Source organism: Anas platyrhynchos, chromosome 1 (genome assembly GCF_047663525.1).
Source record: "Anas platyrhynchos isolate ZD024472 breed Pekin duck chromosome 1, IASCAAS_PekinDuck_T2T, whole genome shotgun sequence".
In the NCBI taxonomy this organism is placed as follows: Eukaryota; Metazoa; Chordata; class Aves; order Anseriformes; family Anatidae; genus Anas; species Anas platyrhynchos.
In genome coordinates this window covers 62,093,788-62,118,668 of record NC_092587.1, presented here as the reverse complement: position 1 = coordinate 62,118,668, position 24,881 = coordinate 62,093,788, and the positions used below count along the sequence as shown (strand labels likewise).

General features: G+C 34.9%; 1 protein-coding gene across 1 annotated transcript in view; it reads right to left on the bottom strand.

The window, feature by feature from the left end:
* Positions 1 to 6,187: 6,187 nt before the first annotated feature.
* The window catches only part of SYT10 (synaptotagmin 10), a 46,331-nt gene continuing 27,637 nt past the window's right edge, over positions 6,188 to 24,881 (bottom strand). The window contains exons 4-7 of the mRNA XM_027443617.3: positions 21,625 to 21,745; positions 21,102 to 21,273; positions 19,810 to 19,939; positions 6,188 to 18,682 (exon numbers count right to left, since the gene is read on the bottom strand). Of these exons, the coding sequence (XP_027299418.1) occupies positions 18,611 to 18,682; positions 19,810 to 19,939; positions 21,102 to 21,273; positions 21,625 to 21,745 (495 nt within the window). The 3' untranslated portion in view covers positions 6,188 to 18,610. The remainder of the gene's footprint in view (positions 18,683 to 19,809; positions 19,940 to 21,101; positions 21,274 to 21,624; positions 21,746 to 24,881) is intronic.

The following is a 24,881-nucleotide window of genomic DNA, read 5'->3' as shown; positions in this document are numbered from 1 at the left end:
TTGGTAGGAAAAAGCATGTCCATGGGCTGTGCTCACTTTAGCATGAAATATGGGCCATGGTCTTGCTTATACAATGGAGGAAGATAGCATCCCACAGGATCTTTTGCAAGTTCTGTACATTAGAGCTGAAGTCATTCCAAGGTTCATGTCATGTTCTTCCTCTGCATGTGGGTAGGAAGGCAGAGAACACAGGAAAAGGTCTAAGTTATAGTTCATTTCAAATAATCATTTCAAATAGAAATGACCTGCATTGACGAAAGAATAACTTGTTATGAAGAGAGCCATCACACATGCATTCCTTACTGAATTAAAAATAGAAGCCACGAATTCAATGAAATGTCACAGATTAGATTTAGATCCCCAGGCTCATCCTGGATTTTTTAAGTTTTGCTCATGGGAAGAGTGGTGAGGCTCAGTCCAGTAACCTAAACATTAACCATGAAGGGTGAAGGAATTAAGCTGAATAAATGGTAGAGAAGAAAGGCTTTTTGGTGAATAAGTGACATTCCTGAAAAGAAATAATACAGTAGTTCCTTTCAGTGTAACCCTACAACTTGCTGTGGTAAGGTCTCTAGCTGAAACAGAGGTATATGTTCATTAGTAAATAGGAAAGAATATAGAGGTAAGCTTCCTATCCACATGTATTATTAATTCCTGAATTAGAATAAAAAGATAAAGGCTTTAAAAGAACTTCACAGTGTGCTTTCACAGTCATTCATACAGAATGCACTTTTAAAACATTACTTACAGCATTTCAATTAGATTTTTGAAAGCTACGCTTGATGTCATTTTACTTGAGTATGCAGCCTGTATTTGTCTGAATAATATAACCTAAATATCAAATTCAATTAGAACTCAATGTAAATATTTAAATCCAATTATTACTACCAGGGAAGCACACAGATAAATATTACCAGACAACAATGTCAGTCAAAATTACATGTAATTCACTGCACTTGGAAGACAATCACAGTTAATATGAGCTTGCAAGTTCTTTATGCAATAAAATAGATACCAAAATTAGCTTGTATTACCACATTGTAGGTAGGTTATCATAATCAGCTGGCTAAGACCCCATGTGATACCATGAAAGGGTAATGTCAGATAGCTTTACTTCTCACATTTGAAAGAATTATAAAACAGGCTCAACTACTATTCAGATAAATAGCTCTATCTGCCTGATTGACATTTGTTTTTCTGCTTTAGATATTTATTTAAAATCACTTTAAAATCAGGCCAAAGGAACTAAAAGGAATCAACTGAAAGCAACCAAACATTGTGTAGTTTGACAATACATTTTGTTTTCTTTTTCTTAACTATCCTGGGTTTCTTCCATTTCCCTCCAATGACTGCTTGACTCTCTGAAATGGTGGTTGAATATATGGCTATGCTGATCTCATTTAAGAGAATTTGTGCCACAGACAGAGTGTGTGAACCTATTTCTGTTGCCAGCCATAATGTTTGTGGGACAGTGAGAACCATCTCCCATGTTATTCCAGTGGGTGGTCATTTTGAATACACAAGTGATTCTATGGAGCTGGGGAAGAAGAGGAAGGAATAATTTTTCTGATGCATGTCACTCGTATGCTTGTGTGATGGTTCCAGCTCCCAAACTCCAGCCATAATGGGTTGATTTTATCAGGCTTTAGGAATAAAGAACTGATCTCTCTCAGCAGACAAACATTTCCCAAAACATCTGCATTGATCTTTTAGCTAGCAGCCACAACCCCAAATCAAAATGTTACTACAGCTTCCTCCTGTGAAACACCTCTACTTCTGCTTGTAGGCATGGGCAAAACTATCTAGGTTGCCAATTCCCTGCTGCTAGTGAACTATGTGGAAGTGATGCTCTAGTTAGAAAGTTAGAAGGCCTAAAATTATTGACAAAAATGTTGTCACATTTAAGTCAGAAGCAGAATCCACTAAGGAAAATCAGTGAGGAATTGTTTGATGCTGTATTCTGGATGCTTTCCAGGTTCAGAAGATTGGCATCTATGCTGGTCAGGGTTCTGGCACTAAGGACCTCTGGGCACAGATAATTTTCTGTTTGTCTGTAATTTGTTGGTGATAAATATTACAACAGACAACAATGTCAGTCAAAATTACATGTAATTCACTGCACTCAGAAGACAATCAGTTTATATGAGATTTATACGGACTTTATAAGAGCTTTATATGAGGTGGTAGATGACTAGCAAAGTTGGTTAGATAGCTTAAGTCAAACCATTTTGGTATGGTAGCAGAGGGATTTTAGCAGGACATTTTCTTAAAGAAAAATATTTTCTTGATTGTTAATTAAAGAATGTCTGAACATGATAACTGTGTCTTAGTTTTAACAAACTGCCTTTAACAAGCTTTTCCTAAAGAACAAGAATCAAGGTCAAAGAAATTTATTAGTGTTTTTTTTTTTTTTTTTTGGTTGTTTTTTTTTGTTGTTGTTTTTTTTTTTGATCTAATGGACACAGAGCTCAGAAATTAAGAGCTCAGATAGCCCAAATCCAAATTCTAACTTAGATAAAATCTCAGTGTAAGTTAGCAATGCTTCTGTTTTGCTATTTTCATCCATATTTAAGTACAAAGTCATTAATATATTCTAATATTTCAAGAAAGTGTGCTTTTTTATGTACTATTGACACAATTAATATTTACTTAGTCAACTTTATATAAAGCTTACCTACCCAATCACACTGTTGCAAAGACTATATATCAGTTAATTTTATATAACCTCACATATGTTATTTAATATGTAAAGTCTCAGGTCTTGACTCTCTTCTTGAATCTCAGTGAGTGTTTCATAACTGCTAACCTTATGGAAAGTGTTATTCAGTCATTCCAAAAAAAGTTGATCCTCAAAAGTTCTTTTGAAATTCTGTTGGAGTTGGAAGAGGCAACACACTCTTGTGAATCTCACTTTTGATTTACAAAAGGAAAGTAATTTGCAGCACATGGAAATTAGCCATTATATATCTATATGTATACCTCTCTCTCTATATGTGTGTGTGTGTGTGTATATATAAATATCCAACACAGCCAAACTTCAGAATGCAGCCAAGTGGCTTTCTTCACCATTTTCCTTGAGAAATGTCATTACAGTGAAAAGAATTTATTTATAAAAACTATGAAAAAAGTTAAAATTGGTTACAGTGGCTGGTCAACTTAACTGGAAATGCACTGCTCTATGGGATGTATGACAATGACACAAAAAGAACTGATGTTTTTGAAGAGATGTGTAGTACGAAGCCTGAGGACACAAAAGATTTCTGCTGGAGAAGGCAAAAAAGCACCTGAGTGGGAGTGAATATGCTCACCAATTCTGTAGCAGAGCTTAAGATGTGATTGCTGCATTTTACAGTTCCAAAAGGGAGAGTAATTGGGCAATTTAGGCATGGTGGGCATGTTAGGCAAAATCAGTGCATGTGCAAATCAGAGTACTTGTGCTTCTGCCAAAATACTGCCTTCAGAATGTGACAGGTGACAAATATTTCTGTATTTATAGTGCCAGAGACTTAAAGCTTTTAAAACAAACTCTCTGGTATGACTGTAACAAGCATTGTGGTCAGCTGAGCTGCCTACAATCAGCACAGAAGCACAGAGAGTGAAGTTCATGCAGGACCTTTTGTTCTAAAAATACATGTCTGTCATTTGAGTTAAACAACGGACTCTGTTATCTACAACAGCAGCAGCAGGAGGGCTTTTATTCAGCTTTCAGAATGATATAGTAGGCAATATTGTGAGAAAGTAATATTTCTGTTTCCTTATCTGAACTAACGTGTTTTAGCAGAATAAAAGGACATTATATATATGCATACTTTTGCCTCCTTTGTTTTTTTTTTTTTTTTTTTTTTTTCTTTTGAGAAACTGTCATGTATTCCATGCAAAATATAAGTTCATCTAGAGAAATACTTTGGAGCCTAGAAGACAGGAGATATTCAGTTCAGATGCCTGATTTTTGCTACATCATTCTTAAATGTTGTGCTAATATAGCATGCATTGGCTGAGACAGAGTGCTGTTCTCTGTATGTAAGAATATTTAATAAGTTGTGAAATTACATCATGTCTATTTTTCAGTGGGCTAGAACAGTGTGACCACCCACAAAAGCCATTCTCCTTTCCTGAAGTCAATAAGATGTAATTGTTTTAGTGTGTTTCTGAGGAAAGCTGGAAAGACAGTCAATAGCCACCAGAAGTTAGAGTTTTCTCCAAACCTCATGGTGTGTGAAAAAAGGACTTGGAAAAACTTGGAAAAATCACAGTGCACCATGAGCTCTTCTACTTGCAGTAGCATGTACAGTCCTTCTCTGAAAAGTTGAGGGAGAGATGAAGCCTCCCACATTGCAACATGACCTGGCTCTATGAAGAGGGAAGAGGTCTGTGCCTGTTAGAACAGCCTTCCTCATGCAACCTGTGCTGGGAAGCCATGGAGAAGCCACAACACTGCTCTTGAGCACCTGCTTCTTTCTCTGTGAGGGAAGCAGAACTAGTAGAAAGGTTGAACCTCTGAAAGATTTGTCTGCCCTCCCATCTTCTCCACATTTCCTGACAAATCACCTCCTAATTTCCCTTTGGTTCTTCCACTATTTTAAACTGCATATCCTCCAGCTCCTCAGTGGATTAGTAAATTTGTTTATTGTAAGGAATGCAGAGACATTCAGGAATGATTTAAGTGCAAGGATTAGGAATTTAATAGGAAATTATGTTGCACAGACTACAGTGAAATGTTGGAGAGTGTGGTATTCCTTCTACTTCAGTTGCAGCTAATTTTCCAAAAGAAACTATACTACTCAGAACCACCAGAACCTATCCCTCTAATGCAAATAAGTACTCTATTACATTAAAGAGGAAATGTTAAGATTAAAGGTAATATCAAATCAGAATGACATTACTTCTGCTAGATAAAGATAAGCAGTTCTTCAAAGAAAACTGATTCTTTCGATCACCAATGTAAACCTAGACCCTGAAATGAAGTTGAAAACTGAATTGCATGTTATATCCGAAGTGGACATCTGACTAAGGGTAGATTAATGTTCTGCCAGCAGATATCAGAAACAGGATTGGAACCTCAATATTGTGTATTTACTTTTACTTCAAAAGAATTACAAAGGCATACCAAAAGACAATTGCTTGTATGTTGAACTTGGGTACTATTTTTTCTTCAGAAAGTATTCTCCAGGTTGGAAGATATAGAACAGTGGTGTTTTATCTCTGTTTTTATCAGATGGAATTAGGCATCTGGTAGAATGAAAAAACATCATATCCAGCTGAAGTTTGACACTTGAAACTTAGGTTTCTTATTTCAAAAAGTGTCCTCATGATAAAGCCAACAGAATATCAGACGTGCTTAAGGCTGTCAACCCTGGATCATCATTGCTTCATAACATGTTGTCATTAGCTTCAGCTGAACATAAACATAAAATAAGTCCTACCCATATCTGTTTGTCTCCCTTGCATGGTAGTAAAGTTCTTGTCTGTTTGATCTAAGTGATTAGGCAATTAAGAACAAGGCAGTTGGAATTCAGACTTATGTCTCTTAAGTGAAATACTTCAATAACCTTAAATACTTTAATAATCTTAAATTGAATAATTAACCTATTATTTAAAATATGCTCTAATGACTTTGAAGATTACAGTAAACAAAATCATAGCAGGAAATGGAAGATAATGTGAAAAGCATTACACAAAGTACTAGTTAATGTAATGGAGCTATTTGATTTAATTGGTCTTCGTTCAAATATGTTTGTCTTCAGCCCTGAAAATTGGTGGCAAAAATGTCCCCTTCATGGTTCAGAATTTTAGTAATAACTTCATTAGAAGAAAACATTTTGTAATGATACTTGGGTATAGGAAGTGTTTTCAATGTGAGGTCAAAAGGTTATAAAGGCTGTTCTTCCTCTCTATGGAAATGAAAATGAAATAAAATTTTAGGTTTAGCATTGATCTTAAGGCATCAAGAATATGGAAATATACCTCAGGAGCACAATGAATTCTGGTATGGAAGACAGAGAGAAGAAATGGGAAGATGGTCTATGCATCTATTTAGTTACAGCTCCAAATGTAAACCAGATAGCGTTATTTTTTTCCAATATGGCTCAGTATTTTCTTGTAAATTGAAATGCAAAAAGCAACTTATAACCTACTGATTGTGTTTTCTCTTGAACAGTTTGTTTCTCAAAAAAGACAAAGATAAGAATAGTTTTAACCACTTTATTTCTTTTTCAAAATACATATGAAACAATTAGAATAAAATTATTTCAATTGTGTTCTTTTTCTTTTCTTTCTTTATTTTTTTAAATATAAAATTATCACAAACTGTACACTTCATAACATCTTTTGAGGTTTCATTGTTACGTATTTTTTTTCAGAACTGACAAATAAATTCACACTTTCTAGAGAATACATTGTAAAAATACTGAAATGTATTACAGCTCTTAAAGGCTAGTGCAAAAAAAAACATTTACTATCAGTAGTACAATTATATGCTCTCAAGATTCACAAATGGCCATTTAGCGCATACAAAAAGCCAGTTACACGAGTCCAAAGTTTTCTTTTTCTTTATAACGCAGAAGCCAAGGATATTGACTTGAACAATGGCTAAGTATCAAATCACAGACTTCATTTAAAAAGTCACGTCATGAACACGAAATAAAGGGTACTACTAAAACAGTCAGGTATTTAATATTAGGTCTTGGTCAGCCAACACCACATAGCAAGAACAGACAAAATCTTAGAAGAACTCTGCAGTTCTTTGTAAGCTACATAGACTTGGCAACAGTTCTGTTCTAATCAAAAGATTATTTTAAAGGTAGGGAGTTCTGTTAGAGTTTGGGCCAGATGGGGCCTAATCCAAACCCCATATTGTTACAGCAAAGATACTTATTCTGGTGGGCATTGTGCTGGGTGCTTTCTTTTTATATTTCAAAATATTTATTGTTTCAATATTAAGTATTTTTTAACATTTCCTGTGGCCAGGAACTCCAATTTAACTTCCTACCTTTTGAAGCATACATTCTGTAGAATGCCTTTTCCACAAATAAGCATATACTAGAAAAACATAATGATCTCTGCTGAAGGAAAGATGTGGCTAATTTCTGTATTCTACTTCCTCTGCTTCATTTCTCACAAGTAGCCCACTGAAGATGAGTGGTTTAAATCCAATGTGGACTACAAGATCATGAGAAGAAAGGAGAGGCTTTTGGGGACTCCCCTTGCAGTGGTTCAAAAGGCATCCTCCTTACATGCAGAGGAGCCATTGCTGCAGGCCTGCTGTCTAAGATGGTGAGGACCGGGCAGAGCAGGATAATAAGGAAATGCAATTTGACTTTGCCCTCTCCCATCCTGGCTAGTATAGCTATGCTGGCATGGAGGGTGTTGAGATGTGCTTTTAGTCTAAACTAAGATGAGCATCCAGTCTAGCCATGACTCCCTATGTTTGTCCATTCCTAGACAATGCAAAACCCCTGGGCAGATGCTCAGGTCAGGGTGCATGCCCAAGCTATGGTGATTTCAATGGGACTCAACTAGCAGCTCACATTTTAAAAACATTGCAAATAGTTTGCTGAACAAAGGCCCTCATTGTGATCTCTACCACAAAGCGGAGAAAGCACACAAGTCAGAAGTGTGTCACCAAATCAGTACGCCAGCAGTGGCTGCTTGTAGGGTAGAGAACTAGCCATATCCTGTCCTTACACGTATATTTAAGTTGAATGTATCCTATTAAGATTACTCGTGGAAATACAGAAGAATAGGGAATGAAACTCATACTTGGAAGAAAATTAAACAAGAAACATCATGAAATATATATCTATACTTTCTCCTTTTCTTGAGAAATAATTTTCTATTTATTTAACAAAAGTAAATTTTGTTTAATATTTTTTCCCATAGAAATATAGACTAAAAAGAATTCCTTTATCTGCAACATGACTATCTAAATATTATATATTAAAGATTTTTACCTATACAGACACCCTCTGAGCTTCATTAGCAAGATGGCATTACGTGGAAAACTGTAGGCCACTATTAAAAAGGAAAAATCCAGTAAAAATACACCTGACCTCTATGCCTGACTACAGAGACTAGACATTTTTATCTACCAAATCAGGCAGCTGAGGCTCATATTTCTTACCAGTATTAGTAAAATTAGCATTTGCAACAGTAGTTCATACCCTAAGGACACACTGAAGACTTTTAGCATAATCTGAATTGTCAGCAAACTGCAAATATCCATGGTGGATATAAGAGAATTCATTCTACTTGTCTTGAGACTCCTAACTCAGTTCACTTCATAAGTTGCTATCATACAACATCACATACAAGCTAATGCAAAGCCAGCTGAAATCAATAGCAGTGTTTCTGCTTAATTTCAACAGTGGACTGGTCACTTACATAATGCTGAGTTTCAGAATGAAATAACATATTTAAAAGACCTACAGAATAATTTTGCTGGGCTGATTTAATGGTCTACTGCCATAACATTAAAAAAAAATAAAAATAATTAACACAAAAACAATTGCCATAGAAAATAGCAAGTGATAGACCTAAATGAAAGATGGGTTTGAAAGCATAGTACACTTGTACCTTGGAAATATAATGGAAATTAATAGATTTTGGTAGGCTTTCTTTATTAATACAAAATATACAAATGTGTGTTGTTGAAATTATGCATTAAGAGGCTGAAATAAATCACCTTCTTGTGCTATGTTATTTCAATAAATGTTAAAGCTACAGTAGATACATTTAACAATTTGTGGTTTTCTTGAGAAAGACCTGAAAAAGGGGTGAAGTATTCTAATGTTATTTTTAAAAAAGGGGGGAAAAAATCTCAAAATAAGCAAAATGTCTTTTTCTCAGCATCTTTATATTTTACTGCCATTAGTATTTTTTGCAAAAAGGCTTTAAGTTTTATTTTATTTTATTTTATTTTTTGCATCAATATTATTTTCAGTGCATGAGTAGATTGGTACTTAAGTACCACTTTTTGCCCTGCTAGAGATTAAATTGTGAAGTCTGGTTTTAAGAAAAGGTTTAACAACAGTACAAAAAAAAAAAAAAAAAAAAAAAAAAAAAAAAAAAAGGCATATATGTAATGCCTTGAAATTCCTTAATTTGAATGAAATCTCTTTTCTCAGCATGGATTTCTCATTCTCATTATCAAGCCCTCTTTAGGTAGGACTGCTCATTCATTTCATGGGTTGCCCTGTTTCTGGAGGGCATGCAGAATCAGATCCAAGATTTTAGAGGTTAATCCTCAGAGCTTCTCTGAAACCTAACTGTGACCTACAATTTTCTGTGTGCTACTGGCAAGTAGCTAAAGTGCAATAGTGCCAGGCTCCCTTTCAGAATAATACAGAAAAGGTCTAACTGTGCAGATTCAGTTGCTGGCTAAGATAAAGCTACAATTTGTAGTCAGTGATTTTGATTATCTGGCCCAAATTTACCTTGGTAATTGGTAAGGAATGGTGTTTGGTGGACTGCAAAGTGAAAAGGTTGTAGGTTTAACTAAACGAATTAAGTTCTTGTCCTTCAGGGACAATTAAGATCATGAAACACACTGAAGGAAAGTTGAAAGGAATAAATGCAACATAGTATAAAGTGCCCTTTGGAGAGTCTAACAAATTTCCTTTTTTCATTTCCTGGGGTAGCCAAATCTCCATTCACATAAAGAAGACACACCCATCCACACATACCCTTTTGCCAAGAACAATTACAATTGGCAATTCTATGCTTTGTTCAGCTATGCAGTCCTTTCCCTCATAACTGTTATTATGCAATTAAGCCTCAGAAAAACATGGTGAGGGAGGTAATGGTCACGTATTGATCACAATGATTTTCAGTAAGAGGCAGCCACTCCCAGGGTGAAGCAATCTAGTACACTCAGTACTGTGTGACAATTTAGGACAAAGGAATAAAAAATCATTATTCAGCTGAACCTGCATGAGTAGGAAAAACAGGAGGAGACAGGATTTGTCTGGAACATCGGTTCGAGTACGCTATTCATACACAAAGATCTCTGGGATATTAACTGAGAAATACACCATAATTATGACTTCAGTTTTGTGAGTCATTGAGGAATTAGCACCTGCAACAGCCTAGTGACTCTTCTACCATTGTGTGACATAAGTCTAGCCCTGACTCAAAACCAAAACCAGTGCCTTGTGCCTCAGCAGCATTTTAAAGGTGTTGCCTGTTGGTTTTTAATTCATTTACTGATTGTCTGAAGCTTTGAAAATGTGAAGAGGTGGCATTATATAAAAATGATTTTTTCACCTGTCAGAAACTTTTCAGTTTATTCCAGGTGCCAAGAGAAAGGAGGCCATTGCAGCACCTAGAAAGGAATGTGTCTGAGTGCACCTTGGTGTTTTTTTTTCAGCCTCAATTATGCTGCAAGAGATGGACCAGAAGGGGAGAATGTGTCTTGTGCAACTACCAGCAACCTTTGCAGTGTAGCTCCTCTGGGATCAGGATCTGTAGGGTGGAGGACTATATTTATTTTAAGAATAGATCCAGAGTCTACAACATGGCTCCCATTGTAAACTTGCAGACAGCTTTGTAAAACACAAGGTAAGGGAATTACATCAAAAATCTCTCTTTTTTTTTTTTTTTTTTTTTTTTTCTGGAAGTGTGTGCTACATGTACATTTTTACTATGGAAAATGCTCTCAATTCACAGACTTTTGGTATTATCTACTTTAAAAAAAAAAAAAACAAAAAAACATTTTTTTTTCTATAAAGCTCTTTACACGCTTAATAGGTTTTTCTCCCTCCTCTCCTCTCTTCTGCTCATGACTCAGATGTCACACAAGATTTAAATATCTTCTTGTTCATTACTCTTTACTTCTAATGCAATCATCAGTCTCAACTCACAACATATTGAACAAAACCCCTTCTCTCTCTTTTCTTGGAGACAGTATTTATATCAGCATATCTGCTTCACAAAACCTGCTAATAGCTCACAATCTCTCCTTCCCTGAAATTTACCTGCAAACTGTCCCAAAATGCAGGTTCCTTTTTGGTGGTCATGCCTAAAACGTCTGTTTGTTATGTTGACAAGCATTTTTTGGAATATCTCTGATATTAGGGATTATGCAGGGATTATGTGGGAATTACACAAATAGGAATTCTGCACCTACAGAAAAAGACTGTTTAATAAAGAAAAGCACAGCCTTTCCTTTTAACTCTAAGAGGTCCCAAACTATCTGGTCTTAAATCCATACTATTATTTTACATCTTTTTTACTATTATCATCATTTATTTTTTTTTTTATACATGGATGCATGGACAGATTTCTTTTACTTCAAGTGTTTGAATTTCTTATGTATGCAAAAGTACCAAAATATTTTTAAAAAGTAATCTCTCCAAAACGTGCTTGTATTTTGAGGGACGGTAAAATGCTGTATAAAGGCTATGTTGCTGTCATGAAAACATGTCGATGTCACTCTATTGATATGCCATGTGTAATAAATGAGTGGGAAAGTTCTCTGTAAACTCTGAAGATGTAATGAAATAGATGTACCCCTATTTTTAACTTGGTCTGTTTTCAGATCTCCTTTCCTGTCAGGCATTCTGACTTCACCACTTCAGGGGAGAGTCAGGATTTCACAATTCTCACAATTATTCTGGGCTCTGGGACACTGTCTCTATAGTAACTGTGCTAACCTGGACAGTCTGAATGGATTTGCAACTTTTCTTTTAGGAAGGCTCTGAATACTCCACTTAATTAAATATAGAATGTTATTTAACTAAGCTTAAATATGTAAGCTTTAATATTTCAAAGAAATGGATTTGAAAATAATGGTCTATATGTGCATATCCACTCTGTTAAAGCTTTTCCATCCATTAATGGGAGTTTAATCCAGCCTGATTTCTTTGTAAAATTTAGCAATGCTTTGCATTTTAGCCTGCTCAGACATAAATCTTGCCTGTTCTGAAACAGATCTCCTGATCTTTCCTATCTATATATTTTTTTTCCTTTGCCTGCTTGGACTATGATCAATTTAGGTGAGATGCATTTTTCAGACTGGCTGGGGCATCTGTCAAATCTTCTGGTCCACCAGGACAGATATTAACATTTTGAAAATCTCACGTTCTTCTAAGAGGCATGCCACTGACAAGCATTCTCTCCATATTCTTTTTCCCCCCTAATTTGAGACCAATAGACAAGTCAACATATTGTATTCATAAATTATTACAAAGATCCACTTTCATCACAACAGGTATCTGACTTCCTACAGATCCAGCTTTCAGAACACGGTAATGAATTATATATTAGAGAGTCTTTCTGTCTTCCCCACTAGATAGTGCTTAGAGAATCTTTATGTCTTCCCCACTAGATAGTGCTTTGGCATTCTGATAATCTATTTATCCTGTATTTACATTCATTAATTTTATTTTTCCAGTGTTGATAGTGAGGCTCTTCAACAGTGCTAAAACAGTTCACCACCACGAACTTATCACTATAGAGCACTCATGAACATGCTCTCTTGGATTACTAAGGCACCAAATTTTGTCCTTATTATCAAAGAAGAGAATAGTCCTCATGATGGTGCAGTTTGAATTGATTTTTTCTGTTTTGCTAATTTAACACGCTTTGTGATCTTTCAGAAGACTGAGTTCCATATAATGTAAGAGTCATGGTCTATAATGGAGTGGAAAAATTTTACTTAGAAATACCAGTGGCATTCTCTTCTTTGAGTCAATAAAGACTCAAAGAGGTTTCCCAGCAACAGCAACACTGTAGAGGTGCTATCAGATAAAATATAAAATCACAGTCCTGAGCACTTACTATCATCAAGCATCCCCTAGCACTTAGCACAAAATTGAAGGTGTTAGTTCCATTTTCTGGCCAGATTCCCCTGTGATATTTAAATCGCACATGCAGCTTCATATTTTCTTAGGGCTCCAGCTCCTGGTTTGTTGTGTGCTGTTACAAAACTGCTTATTTCCAACCAGGACTAAGGAAAAGGGGAATTGTGTATGAGGCATTAATTCATTTGGGTTAGTAAACAAAAGACAGTTTTGAAGTTAAAATATTTGCCTTGGATACAGCAAATGACTCTGATAAGGACCTCAATTAATTCTTACACTTAATGCTAACTTTTTGTCGGGTACCTCCCTCTTTCTTCCTGCTTTACAGTACATAATGAAAAGATAAGTGATATAAATATTGGGATGACCATCAGTTTTGAAGGGAAGCTTTTCATTTTAGAACATTTACAGCTGAACTGACTAGCTGTGCATCTGTTGCCACATTTTCCTTTGTCTTTCTCAGCTCTGCAGTCTGCTCTCTGGCACAATCTATTTTCTGACACCAGAGAGCTCGGTTTAGACTGACAAGCCTCAGAAGACAAGTGAAAGTGAATTTTGAGCAAAGGCTTAAACTGAGTCTCAGCAGTGCTGTGAATGAGAGAGAACATTTTCCATCAAAACTTGCATTAATATTCCTGTCATATATACTGTATGTTATCTGTATTTTGGATGGTCTGACAGATATTGTATGAGATTTGCCTAAAAGTTACCTCACTGTCTAATTAACACTTAGACCATATTTTACACCTACAGTTTTTTCATATTTCTAGAAATAGTCATATGAACTTTTTAGATCAAAGAACCTCAGCACAGATTCGTCCAGTATTTTTCATGAATTGAAATCTATTCTGATAAGGTGGGGGTGTTTTGTTTTGATAGAAGTGCTAAACAATAATGATTGATTATATATACATTTTGCAAGTGCAAATACTTGTATGTGCAAATCTAAGCTTTTGTATTCTCTATTAAAAAACATTTTCAAATTTTGCAGGCACATTTATGGATCTCTGAAAAAAATATTTTCAGCAGGAGAAGAATTCTATCACGGAGTTCTAAAATAGTTACTCACTAAAATAGTTACTTTAAAATTTTTACACATTTAAAAATATAGTCAAATGATTTCAGAAACTGATGTATAAAGCTTTTAAGATCATTAATCAAATTAATTGATAATGTGACAAAAAGTTAATACATATAAAAGTTTATTGGATATAATCACTTAATTTATTAAAAAATGTAGCAAAAATAATCTGGGAACCAAAGAATCATGCATGTGTTGTGCGTGTTAAAATCTTTCAAAAGGATTAAATAGAAGTGAATAAAAAAACCTGAAAATTAGGAGAAATGGTTAGATTGAATAAGTGGTTTTTGGAAACTTAATTTTCTTAATATTGCTCCAAAAATGTATCGATAGAAAAATGATAGGAAGTAATTGCTTTTTCTCTTTGGAAAAAATAAACAAAAACAAAAGCAAAAACAAACAAACAAAAAACAATGAAAACATTTCATGCTTGCTCAAAATTTTCTTCAAAAATGTTGAATAAAGTTGTGATTCATTAAAAAAAATATGTAAAAATATTAAGTCAAAATTTTTCCATATATTGAAAAGGAAGTGTTGCAGGGGAGATTTTGTCCTGATTCTCTCATTTTGTCTCATTGATTCCGGACACTTTCTTTGTCCTTGGCCAATATATATATCCCTGAGATACATATATTGCCCTCATTGCTTTCTGGGAGCCAAAAACCATACAGTATCATTGATTCCATAAACTTCCGGGTATCATAAGGGACTGTGGAACATGGAAGTTACTTCCCTGACAGTTTTTCATAGAATGAAAATGAGAGATTTAGCTATCCTATACCTCACAGGTTTCATATTACTGCATTTTAAGAAAGAAGTCATCTTTTAGCAGCACAGACAAAAGTATGGGTCAAGTCTGCTGCTTGAACAGAAACCCAGTATAGAAAAAAGATGGCGGGAAAAGAGATAGTAACTTGCTGAGAGAGTGTGGGGAAGGCCCATACCATCAGATGGATACAATAAAGCCATCCAAAGTTGAGTTCATAGAGTACAATATATGACCTACACCTTACTGAATATCTGCTAACCTATGCTACTGTCTGCAGTATCACTGGAATCCTAAATCTACCTGTGTTTTAGGGTCCTACTTAACATTTTGCATAGACCTAATAACAATTTTATGGTTGCTCAGAGCAAATCTAATGGTCCCTGAAAACTTATTTAAAGTGAGAAAGGGAAGCAGTTGTTTGAAAACAATATTTACCCAAAAGACCAGAATGGCTCATTAGATACATTTGTATGTGGGCTTTTTTCACTTTACAGTGCATTATTGAAAATAAATGTAAAATTTAACAGCTCCCCTGAAACCACTTAATCCATCATGTACTTTCTCTGTACAGATCTGTGGTTTACTGTTGTGAAAGTACAAAAAAGCTCTGCAGTGCAAAATACAATTCTTATTAAGTACAATTACTGTTTCCAGCAAAACATTTCAATAAAAATAACTCAGGCTTGTGAGTTAGCTTCAGGAATGTGAGTTCTTAAAACTCTTGTAAAATTGCTACAATATATTTTACACCATTTTCCAGATCTGATTTCTCTCAAATTAGGCTAATGTTTGTGATATGACAGAAATGTGGATAAACAACAAATAAATATTCAGTATGGAAGCAGAAAATTTACAACTATTCTGCAAATAAAAACATTTTACATATCTTAATAAAGAGATTCATAAAGCAACATATTAATTGACAAACTGTGCTAAGTTTTTACTTAAAGGTACATCTGTGAGTTCACTCATATAGTAATGTGTGAACCAGGCTCCAAAACCAATGGACAGGTTAACTAAATATATACCTTGTCTCATGAGATAGTGAAGCAAAAATGAAAAATTATAACCTTTTGCATTAATTCTATTAATCTCTGAAAAGGGATTAATAAGAATTAACCAGGTGATAATTTTTGAAATTAGATGTCCTGATAATGTTGCAGCCTGATTTTTCATATACGCAGAGCACCCATAAATCAAGTTTAGACACAGAAGTCATTTGCTATTATTATTAACAATACAAAACAAAACCAAAAACAAACAAACAAACAAACAAACAAACAAAAAGGAAAGAAAAAACAACCACCAACCTCCTCCCCCCCCCCAAACAGGAGCATAACTAACGTAACAACAACAACAGAATCAGCAACAGGGCACATAGTGAGCTATTATTCCTTTGGCGTCTGACAACAATTTAAGGAAATGACTGTTGAAATATCATACTACTTATGATGAATCGTACTCATAGAGGATAATGAAAAAGTTAAAAAGATGTTGCTCATTGCTGAACAGTTATGCTACATTTGATTGTGAAATTGTTAACTTTTTGGATATTAGGTGCAAAAAAGTGCAAAGAATATTTAGTCAACTGTTACAGTACCACATTACAAAAAGTATTTTCTAGGCCACAAAGGCCACTGCTGATATAATTTATATTAAGATACATGTATACACAAAATAGTTTTTCTATATCAACATATATATTTATGTACGAATAAGAACTGTGAGAATGATCTAGGCCACAAAATCTCATGATGATGATATTAGGAGAAAAAAATAACAACAAAACAGAAAAGAGATCATGTTCTCCAATTTAAAATATTAGTCACCTGGAGCAAATGGAGGAATGAATTCTGCAAGGTTGTTCTGTAGTTATGGTGATGAAAATACAATCTTAATCTAGGAGGATCAGTATTCAGCATTACCAACTGTCTCTGGGAAATCTATTACTGTCTAGAATCCATGAAAAGCAACCTGGAACAGACATTCAAAAACTTGGGTTGGAGCCTTTTTTTGTTATTATGTTATTATTATTATTATTATTATGCAAAGAATGCCTGAAAGCTTTATTTACTCCTTTTTTTTTTTTTTTTTTTTTTCCTTAGAAACACCGGTAATGTTAAGACCAGCCTTCCCAGCTTTCTCAGAGCAGTCAAGACACTTCAGAGTATAACTGACTGACTGTCTGACTGTTACAGGAGGAGCTGGATCTTTATTAATGTTTTCTGTGTCAACCAAGCCAAACTAACCAACCCCAAATGGTTCTTTCGAAGTCTAAGACCCCCTTTCCATTCAAAGCTAGATTAATTCCCATATTTTTTTTCCATTATCATAAGATAATCTTCTATTTTTCTCATGTATGACACTTCTGTAGAAAAAACATTTTGGAAAATACTATCTTCACATGTTTCATATGTTATAAAGATACAAAAAGAGCCACCAACCCAATTTTTTCTAGTTGCAATTCAGCTTTCAAAATCTCAGTCCCAATCATTCAGTCTTTTCTGTGCTCTTCATAGAAAACAAAAATAAAAAAAAAAAGAAGGAAGAAAAAGTATCTGATTGAGATAATCTGTATTAGGAAGAGTTAAATCCAGAAAATAACATGCACTTCTCTTCCATTTTTTAAATTACCTTCTTTCAGGCAATATATATATGTATTTTGTATTTGCTCTCACTTTGTATTCTATTTAATAAGTTTACTAGTTTATAAAATTGTTACATTTTATTTTTTCCCATATATATTGACACAAAACATATTTCAAATTCATATTAGACATCTAATTTGAGGCATCCAACCAGCATCAGAAACTATCCTACATGAGCTATGCACTCAGTCAAAATAATCTCAAACAAATACTAAGTCAAGAATCGGAAAAATGTTTTGTGAAACTGAAAAATTTGATCAAGTTTTTGAATACTAAAATTCATTAAATAAATTCTTCTATTTCAGAGCATTCTCTTATCTCTGGTTTGGCCTGAATAAAGGCTGAAAAGGACTGCATGATGCCCACAGAAAACAGGCTTTATTGAAGGGGCTAGATGCACCTCATAATGAGACACCTACTACATCTCTGTGGAGCTATATCAACCTCCACACAGCTTCTTGTAGACACATTTGCTGTCCACAGTGATAGTTCAGTGCCATGCAGACATCTGAGCTAGCTCTTCATCAGCCCGTGGGTAGCTGAAGCAAAATAGCTGCCAAGCACAGCTGCTTGCCTGGGCACACATGCCTAGTGGTTATGACAGACAGGTTTCCTGTAGGTGCAGTGGGCATCCTAATTGCTGGAAAGTTATAACTGCATAGATACAGTTGTGTGACCTCTTCCTTAAAGGCTGAACTAAAACCCAGTGAAACCAGTAGGGTCCTACTCTGTAAACTTGGCTTCAGTGGGTTTTTGATCAGCCCTCTTTCCCTGCACAATGAACGAACTAGTTTTCCATACAGTAAAAAAGTGACAGTAGGTTTTTGTTGATATTATTTGCTTTTTCTCATGCAATATTCAGCTTGAAGTGTTTAGAACTCATACAGGATTTAGTGCAATTTAGAGATTTAATACAATAGCCATATATGACTATTTGCTTATCCTCAAAAGAACTAAGCATTATGATATTCAATGGTTTTGAATTGCTTAAGGATTTTTTTTTTTTTTTTCTGATTTCTTTGTCTATGCAAAGATACAGGTCATATAAAAACCATACTTGGATATGACACTGGATATATGCCAGAGAAAACAGGTGAATGAATTTTTATGAAGAAAGATTATATTCAGCTCAAGTCAATTTCACTCATAAGATAAGAAATTATTATAAACTGTAATATAAGACAGAATAGGAAAAATGTGTTTTAATACAAAAATATGGATACAGTTCGTCAGCAGAAGCCAAACCTTCTGTTCATGTAGATGTGAGCTACATAGGAGCGTTGTACATTGAACATGATGAATCCACTCTTGTTCCCTAGGGTGTAAGCGGTGGTTTTGGTGATGAACAGGATCCCTGGCTGTCAAAACTGGTTGCTCGACCAGGTAACTGCGAGAAAAATGTTAATATAATAAATGTCATTAATATGTCCCTGACTCACACTCATTTCAGAGGATGAGAGAATACCTCAAAGAAGAACCTGAGTCACAACCAGACCCTTTCTGGATCAAACTCTTAATCAGAACTGATAATGGTAAGAAAATTCCTAAAGTGACCTCATAAAAATCTCTGACTCTTTCCACAGGAGTAGGTTTAACCACCCAGGGTACCTCCTTCTTCAAACATAAGTAATTCAGAGAAAGCAAGAAACCACTCAAAAGAGGCTTCAGTTTTGCACTGATCTTTTTCAGATGTTATACCGAGGCCTTGTTGCTGGTTGTCTTTTTTTTTTGTTTGTTTGTTTGTTTGCTTCTATCTATTACTGAAGATGCTGTGCAGCCATGTGCTAAATGATCGAGAAGCCAAATGGACCATGTTGCTTTGGACAGCAGCTCATTTTTCTACAGAGATTGATTTAGGGGAGGGCAGAAAGTGTGTCCTCTGTGTCCGAAAGTAGGATCCACTGTTTCTTGAGACTTCAGTACGAATCTTTTCAAACCCAAAGCTAATGAGCATTTTATATAAAGAAAATCCATAAAATGTGGCCATAGCAGGCGGAAGAGGTAGTCTAAGCCCAGGGATTTGTAGGTATGCATTGCACCCATGCATGCAAATAAGCTTCCAATCAGTGTCTGCTTGAGCAACTCTGGAGGTAGCTGCTGGTATGTTGCCTCAACTTAGCACAATTAGAAGGCCAGTTTCAGGTTAATGTTTTGGCAACATAACTATTAACGTTAAATATTTCTGAATAGGAAATGATTGCTTTTGAAATGGTTGCAAATGATTTCTTATAAGTGGATGTAAGCTCCTTAATTGTTGGTATTTTAAATGTTTTAATATTACAATGCTCTATCATGCCGTATCATCATGAAAACTTTTGAAATGGAAAATTTAAATAAAGAGTAAACCCATGAAACTAGATTTAGATTGAGGTAACAATATTATAGCTGCTTGATAGATGGTCAGTGACTCCCGTGTTGCACTGAGTTTAATGATTCTCAGAAGCACATACATGTTAGAGAGAAAATAACACAAAACATTTAAAATACTGAGGAAAGAATTGTGTTACTTCTTACCTCTACCAGTGGATGCCAGTGAGTTATTGGTTTGCGTGGGTAAGCCAACATTTCATTCCAATGATCTCTTCCAAGCCCTTCAGCATCAATTCCTGTCCGACATACCCCAATGACCTCATTGTGCCCTACTCTGGGAAACATAGAGACAGATATTTTTTTTTAAATAAAAATAGTTTTAATAAAATCTGATGTATAATTCAATTTACTAGATTAATGCAGCACAGAATGCATGCCCAAGGTTCTCCCATTATTTATTACAGATATTAGTTTTAGTGGTAATATAGTAGTACGAAGTTCTGTAATGGCAACATCAAAAACCTCCAGCCACTACCAGAGTGCTTCTAGAAGCCATAAAAATAGCAATGAAGACTTAACCTTTGCCATAAAAAGGTTACAGCCCAAAAGACACAAAGACAGAAAAGAACCATATTACACCAAATGATCTAGAAGGAAAGCATATTTAAATTTTGTTGCTGAAGAAGGTGAAAGAATAAATTTTCTGCTCCAGGGAATAAATTTCCTGTTCCAAATGCTTCAGACATAATTTCACACTACATTTCCTAACTCTAACTGTTGTGGTAATTGGAACTTCAGCCAAAAATGAGAAAGACAAGGGGTGTAACCATAACAGGCTATACCTTAATATTTCTACATGCCTGCTGAGGGAATCCAGAAGGTCATTTTTTGCACCTCGCTTATAGATGCCTTAGAATAACGTTTCCTACTTTCCTCAGGCCTGCAGGCTTGGCTCAGACATGATGCTGTCAATCATTGTCTAATTTAACCTGCAGTCTTAGTGCTACTCTAAGCATCAGTCTCTTCAGTTCTCAGTGAGGTTACAGATTTGTTGAGGCTTGGAAACATTATCAATGAGGGCTGAACCCAAAGGTTACAAAGCTTCTTTATTGCATCAACCAAATAATTAATTATGTATTATTATACCTTAATTCAATGAGACAATTAAGCACCTAATTCTTCCATTCTCTTTTAAACTAGAAGACACACTTGACAGACTTTTTGCATAGTCCAGCCACCAGACGGGGACAGAATGTTAGTGGCAGGTAAGGAGACTGAGACATTTCGTCCTCATCACAGTTATTTATGACAAAAATAATATGAACTGAGCTTTAAAAGTTGAGGAAGCTTTAAACTGCTCCAGGAAAAGGTCTGAAGGCTTTGTCTTTTGTGATACTGAAGCTACCTGTATGTTCAGAGAGGTAGAAATTAGTTGCTTGCAATGATCAGATACTGTCTCACTGAAGATTAACGTTCAGAGAGCAAACTGTGCTTACCGATCATAGTCCATCACTGCAATGGAGAGGCTGACCTGGTCCACATTCTCTGGAGGGATATCAAAGATGATGGCCTCGTTATAAACTGGATTGAGTGTGTTCTTCTTCGTGGTTGTTTTCCGCTTTTTCAGTCTTCGACCCTCACACATTAGTGACACTTTGACATACGGATCTGAGTAGCAAATAATCAGTTGTGTGCACTTGGACTCAAAGTCATTCAAACATATTAAGCAGTTTTTTTGTAGGTATGTCATATTGGTAAGACATATAAATACAAACATTTTATGACCTTGGGAAGTTATGTTTTCAATATGCTGTCAGTGCAATGGAAAGGTATAGGCTTCTGAATAAATGTACTAAATGTCATACCAGAGATAGCAAGTAGATCTGTACAGAAGCAATACCCACTATCTTACTGCTTCCTTTCACAACCATGTTAAACATACACATAAAAAAAAGAGTTGCTATTAATCCACTTTTTGAATAGACTCGACCTTGTTATTTAAAAAAGAAGTAGATTCACCTGATGAGCCAGTTATATCCATTGCTTTGAGATTTCTACATTTGATGACTGTTAATGTCATTCTCCCAGCAGTAGGCAAATAACAAAGGGAAAACATGATCTCACCCAAATCTATGCTTTCCTGAAAAAGAAAAATAATAATCAATTATCTGACTATAAGGCCAACAATAAATGCAAAATTCAGATCATGCAAAATTTTAGAAATACTTTTACATTCACAGAGACTTCTTTTTGCAGCTTCAGATGCATTCAAAGAGATTGTAAACAAGAATATTCAGAAATTACTTCTACAAAATATGGAAAGTGTAACAATAGGATAATATTTTAGTGACAGGATCTGGAATTGCCAAACTGAGAATTTAAATCAAAAACATGGTCAAAATTTTCTTGATGTCTGATACATTTGTGTTGAATTCACATTGGAAAAGGTGATGAATGTAGAATGTTAAGACCTGCTCTTGAAAAGACTCCGATTCCATCATCCCCAGTAGAAAGAAATCAAGTGGTATATTTAAATGACACACATTTCCTTGCAGTTTAGCCACTGAAATGTAGGAGTTTTATTTGTGCACATATGTATGCACATGAAAAGTTCATCCTCAGAGATTTGAAGAAATGAAAGCACTTGTAAATGTTGCCAACCTTATTGCTTTTATTGTGTTTTGGGGGTTCTGTTCCAGAAGAAAAGCAAAGCAAAAGAGTAACACCTCTAACTTTCCTGTCTAAGGGATAACTTCAAGGAGGATGGTATACTAGAAAAGATGGATAAGGTATATAGGGATCTTAATACTCACAGAAAGATAATTTCTTTGTTGAGACCATGTGCTGCAAATTCAAACAAAATGATGTTGCTATACAGTTCATATGCTACAACATTTGAGGAATGTGATCTAAAGAAGAGAGGTTCCATCAATTCCTGTTTTTTCTCTCATGAGGAGAATATGTGATTTCTTTAATACCACACAAGATTAGTTGTTGAGATATCACTTATGTTCCAGATTGTTTCTGTTCTTTTAAGATTTTAAATACCTCTCCAAAAATCCAACACACAAACAAACAACAACAACAACTAACAACAACAAAAACATATTAAGAACAATTTAGAATTTTTAAATGAAAGTTTTTAAGGAACTTGTAAGGTAGTCAGTTTAGTAAGGCAACAATTCTCAATCTTCATCTCAAAAGACTATTTTGACATTACTAAAAAGCCTATTTTTTAATATTCCAGCTTCAAAATCTGTCAAACCTGCAACTACTCTTAGTGTGAATTTGAGAAGTACTGGATTTATGGTACAGCTGTTCTAGCATCAGAACACAAGTGTGATATATGCTAAAATAATTGTTGTGTGTATGACAAATATGTTGCTCATAGTTATGAGACAGAGTGGGACTTCACATATTTCTGCTGCTTACTGGAAATATTTTATTATCTTATTTTTTGTTAATGCTTTATCTAAATTGAAGTAGGTACTTTAGATCTTTCTTGATGAACTTAACCAAGTGCCTCTTTTATTATTTTATTTTTATTTTATTTTATTTTATTTCCTGCCTTGCAGACTCTAGCTCAAAGAATGTAGGTTTAGAATATCTTTAAATTCTCTGCTGTACTGTTAAAAAAATATAGGCTTCTGGCTGGTTGGTTCACATGTTCAGTCATTTTACTGGGTTTCTGTTTTGAGAATTAATAGATTGGTATATATATTAACATGCTACGAGGGGAAATTTCATACATGTTAAGATTTCTCAGAATTTCAAAATGATTTAGCTCATTCAGTTTACATTGGATGAACAGGCATTTGGCATTCCCTTTGCCCAACCCCTTACTTTGCCACACACAATGAAGAATTTGTGCCACAGAATACACAAACAGAAAATGAACAAATTTACTTTCCTATTTCAGAAAATATAAATAGAACTTGAAGAAATGAAGTGTAATTCTTTTCATTCATTTATTGAAGTGGTAGATGTCCTCTATTATACTTTGCAGTTTTGTCACATCTGAAATCTGTTTTAAACACAGCTTCTATTAGTTTTCTGAAACACATTGCTTTCTGAATTCAGAATCTGATCATTGATCCTCATATGTGTGTACAAAATAGATTTCACTCTTTTGTTATAGAAGTAAACACAGTTGCCCCACATCTAGCACTTCAAAGTGTGAGTTCTGTGTTGAGAGAGGTGATGAAGATAGATTGTATCATAGAGCATAGTGGGCAGAACATGAAAAAGACTAAGGGATTTAAATTCTTCTTTCAGAGACATGATTTGTGTAGGTGAATAGAGAAAAAGTCTTTCCCCCCAAGAGGTGTGTATGAATTTGAATCTTCTATTATCTCTTTCTGGAGAGAAATTATATACACTCAAAAGTTTGGGTGAGCTGAAATTATAAACAAGAACACAGACAGCGCTATTTAACGTGACTTAAATGCTTTTAAAAAAACATTGCTCAAAATACTTTCAAAACTCTTTATGATTGTTACCTCACCTTAGTTTTCTGCAAACCTGTGAAAACCTCAGTGCTTAATGGCAACAATTTGAGGCTTATGCTTGGTCCTTTTTCTTTCCTGTCTAATCCCCATGCGCTGAAATTGTATTGAATATGAGCTTGGAAAATCCCTTGCAATCAAACCCAGTGTGTTTGACCATGAAATGAAAAAGAAAGATGCCTTAATGCAAAAATAACAATTAGACAATGAATGAGGGGGATGTTTTCACTCCACACAGCAGGCTGTTCACTGAGGTTACCAGGGCTTGGTAATCTGTGTTCTGGTACTCCTCAGTTTGAAGCAAAAAGTTATGGGTTGGAAAAATTGTCTTTACCATTCCAGTATTTATGCAGGAATCTTCTGACACCTATGACCTATGCTTAGAGAAAAAGTGGCTCGTGTTGCCCTGAAATGCCTGATTTTCACACTGTGGAACAACTCATGTTGCTCTATGCATTTCTACAATAGATAAATTCTTCAGTAGAATAGAATACATATTACTTCAGATAAACATAATCTACATCAAAGACATTTATGAGCATCTCATTGTAAGATCAAAGGGCTAGAAATAAAATTTGTAGTTACCCTACAGTAGGCAGTAGACACCATGTAACTTACCTCCTTCTGAAGTTCTTTTGAAGAATTGAGGATAAAATTATTCACATATAAATAAATACTGTCAGAGGCTGGGTATCACATAAAATGGCTGGGTCATCACCAGCTTTGTTTTCTATTTTTCTTAACTTGTATGTTAGTGGTTCATATATTTGG